This window comes from Rattus norvegicus, chromosome 2 (genome assembly GCF_021556685.1).
Source record: "Rattus norvegicus strain SHRSP/BbbUtx chromosome 2, alternate assembly SHRSP_T2T, whole genome shotgun sequence".
Lineage (NCBI taxonomy): Eukaryota > Metazoa > Chordata > Mammalia > Rodentia > Muridae > Rattus > Rattus norvegicus.
In genome coordinates, this window is record NC_141535.1 from 30102363 (window position 1) to 30121982 (window position 19620).

General features: G+C 41.5%; 1 protein-coding gene across 4 annotated transcripts in view; it reads left to right on the forward strand.

The window, feature by feature from the left end:
• The window catches only part of Fam169a (family with sequence similarity 169, member A), a 57104-nt gene that overhangs the window by 22468 nt on the left and 15016 nt on the right, over nucleotides 1–19620 (forward strand). For all 4 annotated transcript variants that reach the window (XM_087621645.1, NM_001427646.1, XM_087621643.1 and 1 more), the window contains 7 exon segments: nucleotides 641–740; nucleotides 1178–1263; nucleotides 4507–4678; nucleotides 11604–11783; nucleotides 15591–15719; nucleotides 16950–17056; nucleotides 19435–19474. In XM_087621645.1, coding sequence (XP_087477771.1) covers nucleotides 641–740; nucleotides 1178–1263; nucleotides 4507–4678; nucleotides 11604–11783; nucleotides 15591–15719; nucleotides 16950–17056; nucleotides 19435–19474 — 814 coding nt within the window.

Here is a 19620-nt window from a genome sequence, read left to right on the forward strand (position 1 = left end):
TGTGTGTCTGTGTGTCTGTGTGTCGTGGGCACACGTGTGGAAATCACAGGACAGCTTTCACTTAGTTTTTTCCCCCTACCATGTGGAACTTGAAGATTAAACTCCAGTTATCAGATTTGGCAGCAAGCCCCTTGACCCCTGGACTGTCTTACCCGCCTGATGTAAAGAGCTTTAACAACTTTCCCCACACAGTGTTTTCTAGTTCTCTACAATGGCTGACTCAGCGAATGCAGAACAGCGTGAAAGGATTGTGTGTGTCCTGATGGAGCATCCCTTTACCCTACTGGTTTCTTTTACTAGAAAATAAAATCTGTCCCTCATATGAAATCTAATGATAATAAACTACAGTAGGCTTGGCAGTGTCGTTTGCTTTTACTCAGTAGCATGGCTAGTGTCTAGGAATGTTAGTAGAAACACATTTTCATTTTTTTCCACAAGAAAATAAAATTCTTGCAAAAGAGAAGCCTGCTTTCATTGTTGCCTTTTGATTTTTGTTCTTTTTAGGGTTATTACCGCCTGTGAAATGAAGCTGTATATTAAAATAAATGGCTTAAGTTCTGGTAAATCCTTTGGTAATTTTTTTTTTTGTCGTGTAATTTCATTTAACACTCCACTAATCTGGAACCATCGTGTGTTTCAGATTCCTGTGAGCCTGTCAAATGTGGGCTTCGTACCTCTCTATGGCGGCAATCAGACCCAGAAGATCCTTGCTCTCTTTGCGCCTGAGGATTCACTTACAGGTCTGACCAGACACATGACAAATACATTTGCTTTGTTTTTGTAAATTAAGGGACTTCAATTCAAACTGTGTGGAATTTATTGAGAAACTTACACAAAAGAATTTGTGTAAAAACTTCTTTCAAATTTTAGTTTTAGAAAAATTAATTCTCAGTTGTATATAATTAAACCTTTAATGAATAAAGTGGGTTTAAAAATAGAGGTAGGAAGGGTGGGTCCAGGGTCTGGGGAGAAGGGGTATAGCTGAAGGTGGAGATTTACCTGGATGTGCTGGGGACTGGAGTTGACTCTCAACCTGACTGCAAAGGAAAGCAAGGAAGAACGGATGGGTTTTATTGTGTATATGTGTATATTATGTATATATGATCCTTATTGGGAGGCAGCATTGCCTCTTTTGACCCTTTAGACTTCAATGTTAATGGCCACTTTTCTATTTTAGCTGTGGCACTTTACCTTGTTGGTCAGTGGTGGGCCATTGATGATCTTGTGAAAACATCGGAACCTTCTAGAGAGGGGCTGAAGCAGGTAATAAGCTCATATCCTTCAGTGATTCCTGTAAATAGTGAGAGTTTTTGACGTTCTTGACTGTTCCCCATTTTCATATAACAGAGTTGCACTTGTCTGGGTTTTATGATGAAAGCAGGACTCATTTGGGCTTCCTCTGTTTCTACAGTCCTGTCTCTCCTGAGAGTGGGTGAGGAGAGTGGGCTCTTGGGGTGCTGACGGAAGCTGCCTTCCTCTACTTGAGCTTCTGAGCTTCTGTGGTGGAGGAGAGTCTGGTTTTTCAGTGTGGTTGCAGTTGAACCACGTGAATTAGAAGGAGCAAGAGGCGCGCCAGGTTTGGACACCTCGGATAGGCCTGTTCCTGCTTCTGTTCTTTTGAGTGTAGAACTCTGGGAGACATCAGACTCAAAGGGAAGGGATTTTAGGGGAATAATATATGAGTATTATTTCTTCTGGATATTGTATTTATTCTTGAATATGCCTGTAGATTCTACAGAAGCTGGGAGAGTGCACATATAGATATTTGCCAACCTTTGTAGTGTAGCCTAATCTAGAACTCCTATAGAGGAGGAGGGTGTAAGATACAAATAAAGCCATAAGATAGGTGGAGATAGATGTACAAGAGTGTGATGTATCAGCTCTGACATCATACAGTGTGTATAAAGAAAGACAGCATCCCATAGAATTGAAATGTGACTGAGGACATCTAGATAAGCGTTAAAGAACAGAAGGACAAATAAACAGTGTCCTCTCCTACTCACGTGAGGAAACCGAAGCCCCCCAGGTATGGAACCAGTTAAGGCCAAAATTTAGACAATATTTGGATGACTATCACACCTGAGGAGTAGGGAAATCACTGAGGGAAAGGTGCAGGAAGACCAGCTGTTCTAGTCAAGTTCTGGCTAGTTAGGAAAAGTTGGTAAAGCACAGGAGGAAATAACAGTTGCTTATAAATATTGACAAATGACATGATTGTTTTTAGACCTTAGTTTTCTCTGCTTTATATGTTGTGGTAAAATTAAGCTTATAATCCCGGACCTCCTATTTATGCTTAATTATATGCTGGAGGTCCCCAGACTAATGCTGCAGGACTTTCCCCATTTCTGTCTTCCATCCACTCATACTGCCAGTGCCCTGGAGGATGTGGATGGCATGCTTACCTGTTTCCTATATCCCTGGCCATGTCCCTGGGCTGAATGAGAGAACTAATCTCTGAAAAGCAGAATCCAGAAACAAAGGTGGAACCTGTGTGTTAGCCATTTTCCTGGGATAAAATACCATGACTTTACAGAAGGAAGAATTGGTTTGGGCTTACAGTTGCAGGAGAAATAAGAGTCCATTATGACAGGGATGCCTGACAGCAGCCTACATTGTGTCCTGAGCTACAAGAGTAAGCAGAGGGGTTGGGGATTTAGCTCAGCGGTAGAGCGCTTGCCTAGCGAGCGCAAGGCCCTGGGTTTGGTCCCCAGCTCCAAAAAAAAAGAAAAAAGAAAAAAAAAAAAGACTAAGCAGAGACAGCAACTAGAAGTAGGGCAAGGCTAAATTATCTAAAGCTTGTCACCAGTGATCCAGCAAGGCTGCACCCCTTAAGCTTCCCAAAATAGAGCCACCAACTGGGATCCAAGAGTTCAAATACCTGAGCCTGTGGGTGACATTTCTCATTCAAACCACCAACACTTAGGGTGTATCTGAATTGGTAGAGTGCTTCGCCTGGTATGCATGATCCCCAGAACCATGTAAAGTAGGTGTGGTGCCATTCCTAGAAATCCCAGCACCTGGGAAGTTGGGACAGGAGGATCAGAAATTCAAAGTCATTCTTAGCAACATGGTAAATTCAGGATTGCCCTTGGCTTCATCACTTGGTCTCTAAGAAATAAATGGGAACAAATAGATTTAAATGAGGATAGGTAGAAGATAGCGTGTGTGTTTCAGAAAGAGTAGATGTCCGTGCGCACCATTGATCTCAGACTGAAGCAGCAGCATGTGTGGGAACACTGGGCTTTAGTTGATGTAAAATGGAGCCTTGAATTTAGGAAGCAAACTCACATTAGCTCCACAGTCTCTTCAGTGTTCATAATGAATGTATTCTGAGCATGAACCGACATAGAAGGGCTAAAGCACTCAAGAGGACGGAGATAACAAAGTTAATCTCAGCCGGCCTGACTGACTCTATTTCTCCAGTAGTTAATGTTGCATTGGTATAAAATGGAGAAGAACATCATGGCTGTCTTCAGATGCTGGTACTCTGTGTGGCATAATACCAAAGAATAACCACTGGGAAATAGATTTCAGCTCAGTGTGAAGAAGTTGGTTAGTGCTGTGTAAAGAAGTAGCCTTGTCATTTAGTAGAGTAAGGCCGTTTTGCCACCTTGTACTGTTTGGCTCAGGAGAGCCCCTGCCAGGGATATTTTTGGAGTAGTGTGTACGTGTAGTTAATAGTTTTCTTTCTCTGCACAGCTAGTCACAACAAAGTTGCTTTCCTTTAAGGAAACTTGGAAGAAAATAAGACTTTACAAACAGACACCTTTTTCTAGCGTTAGAGATACCCATGAGGAGAGCTGAGTGACGGCAGAGGGAGTACTCATGTAGTACCTGTGACGGCCTGGCTCGGAGGAGGAGCTGGGCTTGTTCTCATCCTGGGCCCCAAGACTATTTAGCCAGACTTCCCTGCTCACCTGCGTTGTGGCATGTGGGTAGGAGGACTAGATATATTTAGAGCAAAAACAGGGCTGTAAAAAGGAACATTTCACCTGAAAAAAGGAAAGAAAGATACTTTCCCCAAGGGCGTAGTTATGGCTGCCTTCATGAACTGAGGTAATTGTTCTGAGAGTTTCTTGGGAATAGTATTGTTTTTCTTTTTAGTAAATAATTTTTAAATGTTGGGGCAGGAATGGAGTGAAAGGATTGAAGCAGAGTATGTAGCGTGGGGCAGTAGTTAGGGGTGTACACACACTCCTAAGAGCTATAGTGACGAAGACACTGTACTGAGTGAGATGTGGATCATGTGCCTTGGGGTCTGCTTGCCTCCCTTTAGAATTTGCTACAAGGGAGTATCCCATGCATAAAATGTGTTTGTGGGAATGGGCTGTTTTTGTTATAAATGATTATCTATGATAACAGAATGTTTTTAAATTGTGTTGATTGTGCGTGAAGTGTTCTGAATGACAGTAGGAGCTGTGGGAGCTGGGGACAAGGTGATTGGTGTTTTCTAATCACTCACTGCATATTGTAACTGCTGTGCCTGCTGTTTGACTCTCTTTGTAGGTGAGCACTCTTGGAGAAAGAGTGGTTCTGTATGTTCTCAATCGAATTATTTATAGAAAACAGGAAATGGAGAGAAATGAGATCCCATTCCTGTGTCATAGCAGTACTGACTATGCTAAGATTCTGTGGAAGAAAGGAGAGGCCATTGGGTTTTACTCAGTTAAGCCTACAGGTGAGTTTTGTAAGTTACTTAGACTGTGTTGTGGACATCTCCATTTTGAACCCCAACTGTGTCAGTGTCTGTTAACTCGAGCCCTAGAGTGCAAATCGAGATGCTTGCCCTTTGGTTTCTCAGGAGTGCTATGGTTTTTTACTGTCCCGTGAGAGAGGACTGCTAGAAAAGCCTGTTGAAGAGTAAAAAGGACCCTAGGTACAGAAGATGGCCTTTCTTTCTATCTGGGTGGAGATTCACCTTGGTCGTAGCCTTGCATCTGCTCCTTTATGTAAAAGTTGCTATTTTGAATTCTGCTACTGTTGCTCTTTCTTATTAAAACACACAGGGCCTACGTGCATTGCCATTTGTAGTTACCATCCTTAAAGTAAATATTATTATTTTAGCTTTGTTTTCTGGCTAGGGACTTGCTCTTACTCTGAAGCTCAGGCTGGTCCTGAGTATGCCATTCTTCATCTGATGTGTCTCCTGGGGCTTCCTTCTCTTCCGAGACCTGTGCTCTGTCTTGCTGCTCTGGTAGGCAGCTCTATGTCATCTCTGCCTGGGCAGCTCCTACCAATTTCCGCACCCCGCACCCCGCACCCCGCACCCCGCACCCATTCGTTTTGATTGCCATGTCTTCATTGTATTCTTTTACTTTTAAGCTCTATCTCCCTCTGCTGGGTAGTAGTGGAACTCGGTGCTCATGCCAGCCTTTGGGTCAGTAAGGAAAGTTATGGAACATAACTGAAATCACTGTGAGAAATTCTCCCAAAGAAAAACAAAAATACCTTTACTTCCTCTCATGCCTTCTTTCCCTCCCCACATACATAGTAGGGAAAAGATACACCTGCAGCTAGCGATAAAACCTTCTTAAAAATTTGTATTAGAGAGAGATTTTAAAAAACCGTACTCATTTATTTATTTTCTGTTGAAGAGCTTTTAGCCTTGTTATTGAAATACATATATTGTGATCTGTATTAAAGCTATACTTACGTTTTATAACTAATTCTTAGAAGCCTTGTCTTTATAGTAACAAGGCTAACTTTGTACTCAAGCCTTATATTTGTCAGTAAATAGTGACAACTATTGTATTATCCATCTCAGAGACGTGGATGTCATCAGTATGGTAAGTGGTCTAGCATACTGATCGTCTAGGTTTTTCACATCTGATATTCTATTTTTCATGAACTGTTACTTTGATCATAATCTATTGTTTAGTCAGCATCTTCAGTAGGACCCAAATTATATCTGCAGATAATGGTCTTTGTGTATTTCCAAACTGGGATTTCAGATTTAAATAGAAACAATAAGAACTACTTAAAAATAAGAATAGTATTACTTTATGAGAATAGAGGCAGCCATTTCTTAAGTAAAAAATTTCTGTCTTTACTTCACTCAAAAGGTTCAGAGGAAAGAAATTTATTTTACTTCAAATATTGGTATCAACATTTGAGTGAAGTCAGGAAAATAAATATTTAAAATTCAGTTGGAAAACAGACTAAAAAGAAATAAAGATAATTGCCTGTTACGTCTTTCAGATCTTTGCTGTCTCAGATCTCTATACATCTGGAAACTGTAGAGTAAAGCTTGTTCCCTGAGCTCCTTCACTGGGAGAATTGTCCTGGACTGTAAGATGATGATCAGTAGACAGAGTGCACTGATCTCACTCTTTCTTCACTGCACAGTTGCCCCGCAGCTCTTTGTAGGTGGGGGTGGTAATCTTAGTGTCAGGTAGCCTGGGTGCATCAAAGGAAGGCACATGCTTGTTTGTTGTCACAGGCTTCTGTGACACAGCTAGATTAGAATATAGTACTTTTTAAAACAAAGGAGGTAGATTGACTTTAGACATCAGTTGACGTATCTTCCAAAGTTGAAAGTTTTGTTAAGGACAGACATCCTCAAAAATCTGTGATTGCCAACAGATCATTTCAGCCCAATCCCCCACCTCCCCATTCCTCCATTCCCCCATCCCTGTCCTATGTCTCTCCCTCTCCCCTGCCCCCCTGATTTTTTTGATACAGGTTTTCTCTGTCTGGCCCTGTCTGGCCTAGAACGTGCTCTGTAGATCAGGCTGGCCTTAAACTCAGAAATCCACCTGCCTCTGCCTCCCAAGTGCTGGGATTAAAGACATGTGCCACCCTGCTTAGTGGAGACTCTGTAATGTACTTATAAAATGCAGACTTGGAAACAAGTAAGACTATAGTTGTGTTTTTAAGGAGAATTATAAACTGTAACCTATCTTGGACCTGCATGCTCCCTTGTATTTATAAAAATCATAGATGTTAAATCATGGATATATTTGTCTTATACTATGAGTGACTTAAAGGACAGCAGTTAGTAGAATATAATTGGAAATGTTTGTGGTCTCAAACATATTTTATCCAATTTTTCATGTTCTATATTTAACACAAACTTAATCTGTAAGAATTACTTCTTCTTTTTAAAGTTGGTGTCTTCAATTCTTGTTTTTTCCCATTTTGTGAATAAAATAACTGTTGTATTTTAAGTTTTAAAAATTGGAAGAATAAAAATTGTAGAGAATTGTTTCTCAGGCTTTAAAGGAGAGGGCAAAAGATTCCCAACCCAAAGGTGTGTGGGAAGGAGGGAGGGAGAGAGACAGAGACAGAGAGAAACAGAGAGAGAGAGAGAGAGAGAGAGAGAGAGGCAGAGAGAATCAGAGAGAGAGAGAGAGAGAGAGAGGCAGAGAGAATCAGAGAGAGAGTGTGTGTGTGTGTGTGTGTGTGTGTGTCTGTGTGTGTCTGTGTGTCTGTGTGTCTGTGTGTGTGTCTGTGTAGACTTGAGGCTGATGCTGGTCTCCCTTTGGACTGGAATTGCTCACTGAACCTAGAGCTACACTGGCTGCTGCCTCCCCAGCAGTTGGATTAGAGGCACTTGGTCCTGCACCTGATCCTTTTACATAGAAGTTAGGGATTGAGTTTACAGATGTGCACTGACATACCTGGCTTTTTTACATGAGTATCGGGGATTGAATTTTAGGTCCTCATGCTTGCACGACATACATTTTACTGACTGAACTGTTTCCCCAGCCACTGGACTATCTTTATAACAATTTTATAATTGCTATGTTCAATAGGTGTGGTACTGTTCGGAATGTATTCTCTTTAGGTACAGAACTTTGTATTTAAAGTCTTCAAAGAATGTGTGCTTACTCATCTGGTGATGCTTTCTGTTGCTTGAGTTCCAAGTAGCACAGGCATCACGGTGGGAGACAGGACACAGAAGAGAACCGGGTCAAATCGACTGTTGTCAGTATAGACCCACTGATCTTACGTGCATGAGTATAGATTCCTAGTCACTTCTTAAAAGGTCCTACTTGGTCCTGACTCTATGCAGACCAGGCTGTCCTCAGACTCATAGAGACCCTCTGCCTCTTTCTCCTGAGCGCTGGGATTAAAGCACGTGCTTATAATGGGAAGTGGTTTCAGCATGGATTTTAGAGATAAAATATACTTGTACCATGTCATCCTCCTTGTGCAACCTTTCTCGGAATCTGAGAGAAGGATAGGTACAGGCTTGTGGGGCTAAAGCATTGGGAAGAAAGTGCTGTACAGAGGCAGTGAGTTCATTGCTGACACGGGGTCCGAGCTTCAGCTCTCTGAAGAGGAATAGTAGTTTATTTTGTTTTAAATTAATAAATTTAGTCTGTGGCTAGAGTGTCACAGTGTCAGGCAACTTCAGACATCTTCTGGATGATTGTGAGGGAATTATTACTCAAGCCCAGACTAGGCCCTTACCAAGTTTCCCTGGGTTTGTTTCTCTCAGGTAGCCAACACTTAACTGACTTTAAAACACGAAGAGCCATCTCCCAATTTGTTTGGCGTTCATATCAATAGTGTGGAAAAAAAAAATCCCCACACCGACACTTTTATGAGATGCTAAATGCGGCTTTAGGATGGTGAAGGAAAAGGTTAAGGGGTACCTTCTTGGTGAGATGAGGAAGCTGCTCGGTCTGGCAGAATAGACTTGTGACTTCTGCTAATAGATCTTAAATCATGTCACTGAAGTGTTCATTTATGTTATTTTAGGTGACACACAGGCGAGGAATAGAGGAGGGAAGAGTAGCGGGAAAGAATGCGAGGGACACACTAAAAAGAGTAAAAGTGTTGCAAGCTCTGTCCTTGAGGAACTTGATTTTACAGGGAGAGACGGTGCTAGGAAAAAAGTCAAATCAACTAAAGAGAGGGTGCTGGAGAAGCTGTTTTAATAGTGTTAGGAGAGAGAAGGTTTTCTAAATGAACCGATGGGAGTAACAGGAAGTGTGAGGTGGAAGAGAGTCCCGGGCAGGAACTGAAAGTGGAGAAACAGGTTTGAATCCCTCAGAAATTGCAGATGGTTTCCAAGCCTAGTTTATAGAGTGAGTGATAGACTTTGGAGAGGGTAGAGGTGGCATCTTAAGTTTCTAAGCCAAAGAGAGTGAATTATGCTCTATGATGAAGGGGGTTCAGGAAGGAGGGCAAACATCATCTTTCTTGCTGCCCCTGCACCCAAGAAAACAAGGGTTTCTCTGTGTGGCCCTGGCTGTCCTGGAACTCTCTGTGAGATCTGCCTGCCTCTGCTGCCTGAGTGCTGAGTAAAGGATACCCACCCCTGCCTAACACCTTCATGCTCGTTTAAAAGGCAGCACTAGGAGTCCAGGTAGAGGGTGCCCAGAGTGTGCAGGTATTCTGTTTAGGCCAATAAAGTAAGTCATACTTTCAGTTTATTTTTTATTTTATGTGTATGAGTGTTCTGCCTGCATGTATGTATGTGTCATGTGTATGGTACCCACACAAGTCAGAAGAGGGAGTCAGACCCAGTGGAACCAGAGTTACGGATGGTTATGAGCCACCATATAGGTGCTGAGAACTGAACTCAGGTCCTTGTAAGAATGGGTGTTCTAAACAACTGATCCATCTCTCCTCATAGTATTGGTTTTGAAGGAGTGAGTTTCTAAAATACATAGCAAGCCACAATAAGAATAAATATCAAGGTAGATAGTAGAACACCTTTAAATAAGGCGCTTAAAATGTCCAGCAGAAATCATTTGGGAAAGTTCCGTTGAGGCAGGTAACTAGAGTTCTTGATAGAAAGTCATGTCATCCCACCCTGCAACCCCTCCACCTGCGGGTTCCAAGTAAAAGAATAAATAACAGCTCACAGGCAATGGCTTCAAGTCCATCAGAAACCCAGTGAGCAAACATCATTAAGGCCCCGAGCCGGAGTTCCAATCAAGGGAGTCCCTGGCAGAGCAGTCCCCCAGCAAGGCTCCCAGCAGACAGCAGTAACAGCATCAGGTCTGCTGCTCTCAATAAGCAGCTGAATCGAGACGAGACAGTCAGCTGGGGCTCCAGTTGAGCTCTCTCTCCAGGTTGAGCTTCCCATGACAGAACTTCCAACTTCTTTCCAGTCTTATATCATGGGATAAATCGTAGTAACATATGTCGGAAATAGTTTACCCTTTTTATTGTTATTATAGCACGATGTTCTTGTCCTTGAGCTGTGTGGTTCTCTTCCCACTCTGTCACAGTGCTGGTTTGTTTTGTTGGTCTCTGTTCATTTTTGTGGTGGGGGCACATGCCTGAGAGGATACTTAATACAAACATGTTTACGTCTGAAATGGGGAGGGACCTCCAGAGCCAGCTTCACAGTGAGCTGACATGCTTGCGGCCACTCGCCAATACAAAGCTTGTCAGCAGGGTTGAGAACGTAGTGACAAGGCCGCTGTGGAAGGCTGAGGTCAGTGTTGTGGCCTGGGCAAAGGAAGCAAGGCCTGAGGAGGCGTTGTTGCTCTTCCTGCTGTAGGGTTCTGGTGGACTGTTGTAGACTGCAGGAAGAACCAGAGCCGAGTTCTGGGCTTTTTGCTCAGAGTAGCTGGACAGAGGGATGTCGAGATTTACTGAGAAATGGGTGGACGTGAGGGACATCCTTTCAGACTTGTCTCTGTGGCATCGGGCTGTAATGGTAGACATCAAAGGTGTAAATTGCTGTTTGATTCATATTTTAAATGTTTATTCATAAACCAAAAAATTTACTCATTTCAAATGTATCAGATTTCACCAGTTTTAGATATTTTTATTATTACAGAACAAAAATCTGCATACACTGCTAGACTTTGTATGATCTGTCTACATTAGTCACTCTTATTCCCAGCCTTTGGCAACCATTAATCTATTCACTAATGTAGATCATATGTCATTGGCTTTTATCCAGCTTTCCTTTTTGGAGGAGGGGGAGTTAACATTCTTTTTTCCAAGCCTCGTGTAATGTATGTGTGCATCAGTACTTCACTTCTTTGAAAAAATTAGATTTGTTACATCTGCGTTCTTGTTTTGCTTGCTTGTATGTTTGTGTACCATGTGCATGTCCTGTGCCCTCAGAGAGCAGAGGTAGACTGGGGTTATGGATGTCTGTTAGCCATCATATGAGTGCTGAGAACCAACCCCAGACTCTCCGCTGTGCCATCTCCCGCCAACGCGTCATTTCTTCTAAGGACCAAATAACATTTCCTTGTATAGTGCCCTAGGCAGACTTACTGGTAGTGTGATCATATATCTGAGCAAAAGCACTTGAAAGAAGATTTATTTTTGGCTCATGGTTTTAGATGTTTCAGTGTGTGGAGGAGACGGGGAGAAGGCTAGGTTCTGCCTAAAGACAATGACAGTGTAGTATATGTAGTCATAGACACGTACGCATGTCATGAGATAGAAATAAGCTACCTGTCCTATATTCCTCACTGTTGGAAAACATAAAATAACAGCTATTCTTATCACACATATACATTATAATGTATAACGTGTTATAATACATTTTATTACAGAATATACACATTTTTTGGTGTGCTTCTTGACACAGGGAAAAACTAGTTTCAGAAGTGTTAACTGGTATTTACAAATGTCCATGTAGCTTAATGTGTAAAACTCTCTGGTTTCTCTTACCACTGCAGGAAGCTTATGTGCCTCATTTCTTACCCAGAATTACCAACTGCCAGTTCTTGACACAATGTTTATAAGGAAGAAATACCGAGGAAAAGATCTGGGGCTTCATATGCTGGAGGATTTTGTTGATTCGTTCACAGAAGATGCACTTGGCTTACGGTATCCACTGTCTTCTCTCATGTACACAGGCAAGTGGACTGAGGTGAAAAATGATAAACTTGATGTCACCTAAACCTGGTTCCCCCAGAATATTGTAACTGTATACTATGTTTTAAATGAGAGTGGAAGTTTTCACTTTCTAGGACTTAACTTTACAGGTGTAATTTTATTTTATGGTATCTAGTTGTTATATAGAGGATAACTTTTTTATTAAATGTTTTAAATTTTTTACATGGAGACAGACTGGCTTTGAAGTGACGATCCTGCTGTCTTAACCTCCAGGCTCTGGGATCACATGCCACGGAGTTTGTAACATTTTTGCCAGCCTTTTTTTTCCCCCCAAAGCTTGCTTGCTTGCTTGCTTGCTTGCTTGCTTGCTTGCTTGCTTGCTTGCTTATTTATTTATTTATTTATTTATTTATTTATTTATTTAGTCACTCCTCCAGCCTCCATTGGCAGCAGATAGACATGCAGGCAAAAAACACATACATGTAAAAGAATAGTTTGCAGTTTCTGAATAACAGCACTAATGTTTTTTGTTTGTTTTTAAAGATTTATTTATTTATTGTATATAAGTACATCGTAGCTGTCTTCAGACACACCAGAAGAGGGCATCAGATCCCATTACAGATGGTTGTGAGCCACCATGTGGTTGCTGGGAATTGAACTCAGGACCTCTGGAAGAGCAGTCAGGGCTCTTAACCGCTGAGCTATCTCTCCAGCCCTTGGTTTTTTGTTTTTGTTTTTTTTAATTCTGGTTTTGTTTCCTGCAAATCTATTCTGTCCTTCAAAAATAGAATCGAATAAAGCACATGTTACTGAAGAATTAAAATTTCCTTTTACAGGTTCTTAGTCTTTTATAAAAAATTTAAAAACAAACTCAGAAGGAAGCTTAAGAGTCCAATTTGAGAGAAAAACCACAAGATAGCCAAGCCCTGAGTTCCAGCAGCTGCTAGGAAGAGAGAGATGGAGAAGAAGAGTGAAAGCCAAGCCTTTGACTTATTGTTAGCAGTGGAGATGGGCAGGCAGCCGACCATAAGTCAAAGGCATGGCTTTGTATTTAAGGTTGGCAAATATTAAAAATCTGAAAAGAAATCCAAAACTTTTTTTCTCAAACATTTGGGATAAGAGATACCAGGGAACAAAAATATTCATAGGGAGAGATATGAAGACAAAGTTTGGAGCAGAAACTGAAGGAAAGGCCATTCAGAGCCTGCCCCACCTGGGGATCCAGCCCATATATATACAGCCACCAAACCTAGACACTATTGCTGAAGCCAAGAAGTGCATGCTGACAGGAGCCTGATATAGCTGTCTCCTGAGAGGCTCTGCCAGAGCATGACAAATACAGAGGCAGATGCTCGTAGCCAAGCACTGAACTGAGAATGGGGTCCCCATTGGAAGAGTTAGAGAAAGGATTGAAGGAGTTGAGGTTTGCAACCCCATAAGAACAACAATACCAACCAACCAGAGCTCCCAGGGACTAAACCACCATCCAAAGAGTACACATGGACAGACCCATGGCTCCAGCTGCATGTGTAGCAGAGGATGGCCCTGTTGGGCACCAATGGGAGGAGAAGCCCTTGATCCTGCCAAGGCTCATGCCCCAGTGTAGGGGAATGTCAGGGCGGGGAAGCAGGAAGGGGGGTAGTTGGGGAGGGGGAACACCCTTATAGAAGAAGGGGAGGATGATGGGATAGGGGGCTTATGAACAGGAAACTGGGAAAGGGAATACCATTTAAAATGTAAATTAAAAAATATCCAGTGGGGGGGGACCAGTCGTGGTGACTGTTACTACGTGTGTATGAGTTACCTTGGGTTAGAACCCTGTTGCTCCAGGAAGTGCTTTCCTATTACACCCAGGGACATAGCTTTATGGTTTGAGAGAAGGTCTGGACAATGGCCAGTTCAGTCAGCTTGTGGATTTGCACTAGATACTCATAACTTGTTCACATGGAGAATAGTATGCTACTATCCTTGTATTCAGTATGCAGATTAGACAGTTGGACAAAAGTTCGTTTCTAATGAGAATTACATAGGCTGAACATGCTTCACCCAAATGGAAACTGCTCCAGTATGAAGCTTACTCAGCATATGTCATTCAAAAAGTGTGTGTCAGAGCATTTTTAGTTTTCAGATTAAGTACGCCCAGTAGTAAGCGGTCTGCAAGTATTTAAAATGTGACCAACTCTGAAACGGCAAGCAGCATTTTTGGTACAGGGTTATACAGCTCATTCTGCATATAGTTCATTTTCTTTTTTTTCTTTTTTTTTTTTTTTTTTTTTTCGGAGCTGGGGACCGAACCCAGGGCCTTGCGCTCGCTAGGCAAGCGCTCTACCGCTGAGCTAAATCCCCAACCCATAGTTCATTTTCTTTTGGAGCTGTTAGCAATCCCTTCATCCCCTTTGCCTTTGCCCCCGAAGTCCATGCATCCTTCTCTCTCATGATGTCATGTGTGCATGTTTGTAACTTTGGAAGGGGTTACATGCTTTGCACTTGTTTTTTATTAATCAGTCCCATGCTATTTGCCATTTAATAGTAAGTTCTGTGGAGATGTGCACAGCGCTGTACATGCACCGCTAGTATATCAGAACCTTGTCTCTTGCGCAGCATGGATTGCCCTTGTAACCTCATCCTTTGGATTACCTCTTCTAGTTAGATCACCCAAGTGCCAGCACACACTGTTTGATGATGACCGTATGTGCTACAGTAGCGAGAAGTTCACTAATGTGTATGCTAAGCCTTCCTTTTCCTGAGGGAACAGAGGGATTTAGTTCGGCCTTCTTGGAAGAGACTGTCACTGACTAGCTCACTCCAGTTACTTTATTCAGATGTTATACCGGGTTAATCGGGGCTGAGAAAGGGTTCACGTATCAAAGTTATTTTGCCCTTGCTGCTAGAGAAAACAGACATAAATCTCAGTCCCTTTTGACCATGGCCAGCCATATTCAAAAGTTAAGAACTCCAGGTTTGCCAGGAGTGGCTTAGGACCAGGGTTGGTGCAGCACAGAGCACCAAGTGCAGGATTTCCAGAGAGGCAACATTTCTTCAAGGTTCAAACAACTCAAAACGATTTCTCAGCCTCTACTGATTGACCCGAACATAGCAAAGGCTTTGCTGCGGCATTCCACTCAAAGCCATTACAGACACAAAGGCTTTACTCTACATGTCGATTAGATACGGGGTATCTGTACATGTCACTACAGTTTGGCCTCTTTTTTTGTGACTTATTTTGACAAACTATCAAATGTTTTCCTCTACTATTTGTGTAGTATTTTAAACTTTATAGTGACTCCTTTTGCACATGCATTGACCTTCTTTAGATTTATCACTTAAACTTGTTACTTGAAATGTTAAGATTTTTACTTTTTAAAAAAGATAGGTGTTGGGGATTTAGCTCAGTGGTAGAGCGCTTGCCTAGGAAGCGCAAGGCCCCGGGTTCGGTCCCCAGCTCCGAAAAAAAAAAAGAACCAAAAAAAAAAAAAAAGATAGGTTTATCATGTTATGTGTACAGTTATTTGGGTGTGTATCTGTACCGTGTGAGTGCTAGTGCCTGTGGAGGCCAGACAGGGCATTGAATCCCCTGGAATTGGAATTTGGATGGTTGTAAGCCATCATATACTTCTGGGAACCAAAGTCGGGTCCTCTGGAAGAGCAGCAAATGCTCTTAATCACAAAGCCTTTTCCCGTGACTGAGACTCCTGTTCACTCTGTGCTACCTCAGTCGTGTTGTCAGTGCAAGGTTACGATTCTCACTGAGTGACTTGGGCACCTTACTCTCCTCTGTTCTTTTTGACATGTGAGATTTTTAGGAAATTGTTAAATGTGTTTTACAGCTTCCAAGCAATACTTTGAAAAGTATCCAGGAGATCATGAACTTCTTTGGGAAGTTGAAGGTGTGGGTCACTGGCACCAGCGAATACCAATCACTAGAGCATTACAGAGAGAAGCTGTTAACGTTACAGGTAAGACTAGTAGAATACAGGACAGCTTGAAAAGCCACACCAATAGGGGGTGTCTTATACCTGAGAGCAGGGTTGTGATCTTTCAGGGTGCAGATTGCCTTAGTTAGGGTTTTACTGCTGTGAACAGACACCATGACCAAGGCAAGTCTTATAAAGGACAACATTTAAGTGGGGCTGGCTTACAGGTTCAGAGGTTCAGTCCAATATCATCAGGGCAGGAACAGGCATGGTATAGGAGGAGCTGAGAGTCCTACATCTTCACCTGAAGGCTGCCAGCAGAATACTGACTTCCAGGCAGCTAGAATGAGGGTCTTAAGCCTATGCCCCACATTTTCACACCTACTCCAATAAGGCCACACCTCCTAATAGTGCCATTCCCTGGGCCAAGCATATATATACCATCACTCAGATCCTCTTTTAAATTTTGGAATTTTTATTGTGCTTTTGCTTTTGAGTCACTAAGGAAAAAGAGGTGTAGAGGAGGCTAGGGAGATGGCTCAGCAATTAAGAGCAGGTGTGGCTCTTATAAAGGACTGGGTTCAGTTGCCGTATCACCCACCTCTGTAACTCCAGTTCCATGGGATCTAACACCTTCTGCCCTCCTTGACCACAAGGTACACACATTATGCATATATAACTACTGGCAAAATAGTCATACATATTAAGTAAGTCTAAAAAGTAAAAGTAAAAACCAAAAGACATGCCAGGTGGTGGTGGCACATGCCTTTAATCCCAGCACTTGGGAAGCAGAAGCAGATGGATCTCTGAGTTCTAGGCCTGCCTGGTCTATAGAGTAAGTTCCAAGATAATCAAGACTACATAGAAATCCTATCTCAAAAGAGAAAACAAAAATAAACTAACAAAAAAAAAAAAAAAAAAAAACAAACCAGGGGTTGGGGATTTGGCTCAGTGGTAGAGCACTTGCCTAGCAAGCGCAAGGCCCTGGGTTCGGTCCCCAGCTCCGAAAAAAAAAAAAAAAAAAAAAAAAAAAACCAAAATAACAATGACAAAAACTGATCTAGTCTAGCCCAAACAACAAAATAACCCAGTAAAAGTTAGGAGTTAAAAATAACTATATTAATAAAGAAGCCTGGATTAGGCTTTGTGGATCAATGGATTAGTTATAAGTGTTGATTTCTTTTTATCTATGCTGCTCTTGGAATTTTGGGAAAATCAAATAGTATTAAAATAAAAATCAAACATGGTTAGTTCATAATTTTTTTCATATAGAGATTTCTCAATATGAAGCCAAAAGACCTGTGTCTGGAGAATATGGTCCTGCTGCTGTACCGGAGTGTGAACCTGGCTTGGGCGAGCGTCAGTGCAGAGAGCTGCAGGTACGCCTTTGACCATCATAGGAAATTGTTTGTGTTTGTTGCTTGTTTTGGTGATAGTGAGCACTGTGCGTGGGATCTTACGTATTCTAGGCACGTGTTTACCACTGAGTTACATTCCCAGCCCAGCCCCACTTTACTTTTTATTTTGAGATAGGTCTCACCATGTTGCTCAGGTAAACCTGTATTCCAGCCTGGTCTGAACTTGAAAACATTCTGCCTCAGCTTCATGAATAGCTCAGACTGTAAGCTTCTGTACCCAAAGTTTCAAACGTTTATTACACAAGCTCAGGCAATTTCAACTGCATTCACTTTCTTGGTGACTTCTGTCAATTGATTATTAAAGATTTAATGCTTTTTGAAGAATACAGAATTACAAGCTAATTAAAACTATAAGATGTGTACATATGTATTGTTTATTATTGAGACAGTGTCTCATTAAGTTGCCCTGGCTGTCCTGGAATTCACAGAGCCCCACCTACCACTTTCTCCTAAGTTCTCGGACTAAATGTATGTGCCACCATGCCTAGCAAGCCCCTGTTCTTTTTGGGTTACAGCCCCTATTTCTCAGATACACAGGAACATAGTATTTTCAGTTATCATAAAATCAAGGAAAACTAGAAATTATGCTCTTCTCACAAGTATAATAAAGGCTATATTTTATTTTAATATAATACCAAGTAATTTTAAATATCATTCGAATGAGAATATATTATAGTAACTGTCATAAGGTTAATAGCATGAATTGTATATTCTGTCATTTTTGATGTTCAGATTCTTACTACTTTAATGTTTTAGTTAAAAAAAAAGTGTAACCATTTAGTAGTTCTATTTTTAACTACATGGTTTATTCTTTAAGTGATGGTTTGCTTTCTTTTACTTATTCGTGTACATAAATCATAACGTGTATGTATCTTTGCATCATTATTCTTTGTATCTTTTTACCTATTCATTCTTATCTTTCTAGTTCAGTAACAGACTTCTGGAAGGCAAGACCTTTATTGTGCATTTGCCACAGTCCATAATGACACATTTATGTGTGTTCATGCAGTACAGTGTGACATTAATGATACGCATTGTTTAATGGTTGGAGTAGGGTAACTTACTGTATTTTCATTGGCATCTTCAGATCCCCACAGTCCTGCTAGCTGTCCTGAAGTGCAGAGTCCACTTTGTCAGCCTTAGGCAGCTCTGTTGATGCCTCTGCATCCCATGTTGTGCTCAGTGCGTGAAATGGGAAGTCGAGGGGTTGGAATTTTGTAATGGAGTAGGTATCACAGCAAGGCGTGGACATTCAAAGGTATGGTTCTCATAAACACAAGAGAACTAGAGGATCCATTGTTAAAGAAATAAATACACTACAGGGTAACAATTGCCTTAGCTGTTACAGCATAGCACAGGGTGACCTGAGGGCTAGGTGCAAGGTCTATGAAAAGCTATTAGGGCATTTTAGAAGTTAGAATGTAAGAGAAATGTTTATTTAATGTTAAAGAGATTAATTATTGAAAAGGTTTTTTATTTTGTATTCTGTACAGTGGTAAAATGTTGGTTTAAGGTTTTTTTTTTTTCTTTTTTCTTTTTTTCGGAGCTGGGGACATTGGTTTAAGTTTTAAGCAAAGGAGTCAGTCATACAGCTTGTGACTGGGAAGCATTCTTTCATTGGGTGTAAAGGCTTAGATAGGATGAGTTAGAGGAGAATGCTTGACCAGTGAAGAAGCTGTTTGGGATTGTTCAGATTAAGACAATAAAGGCCTGGGCTAAACAAATGGTGATAAGACAGGATAGCTCTAAGGGAGCTGTCATTCAAAATCAGGAAGCTTTGTGATTGGTTGAATGAGATTTCAGACACTCTCATTACTGTTACATAGGTTTTAAGTGGAATGACTGTAATTCTTGCCATCAATGTAGAGAAATAATTTTGGGAATTTATCTTGAGATGGGTTTAATGTGAAATCAGATGAACCATCTGTTGGGAGATACTTGCTTTGGAAGTCAAGCTAGATGTTGGGGAACTTCAATCGCAAGTTTAGTTCATCAGCAGTAGATAGCCCTCTGAAGGTGGTATGAAAACAACACAAAACAACAACAACAACAAAATAACCCTTAACCCAGCAGAGCAGATGGCTGGAGATGAGCTGACAGCTATAACATACTCTTGTAATTTTGAAGGTAGATTTCTTAACAAAAAATACTATTTGGGGTTGGGGATTTAGCTCAGTGGTAGAGTGCTAAGGCCCTGGGTTCGGTCCCCAGCTCCGAAAAAAAAAAAGTACTATTTGATTACAATGAAATATTTTTCTTTGAAACTATGAACGAAAAGAGGTCCATCGTGAGAGAGAGTAGTTTAAAACATTAGATTTTAATCTCTATCTCTGTTTTAGATCCATTCCCTAAAAGATGCCTTTGCTAGCACTTCTGAAGGTAAGAAAATCAGCTGTTCTTGTAGTAAGTGTTCTAACCTGGGCTCTCCTCCTACCCCCCCCCCCGCCTCTGGTTTTACTGTGAGAACACTGAGCACCCCCTTCTGTACTTGTAGCTTGGGGATCATAATATCCACATCATTCCCC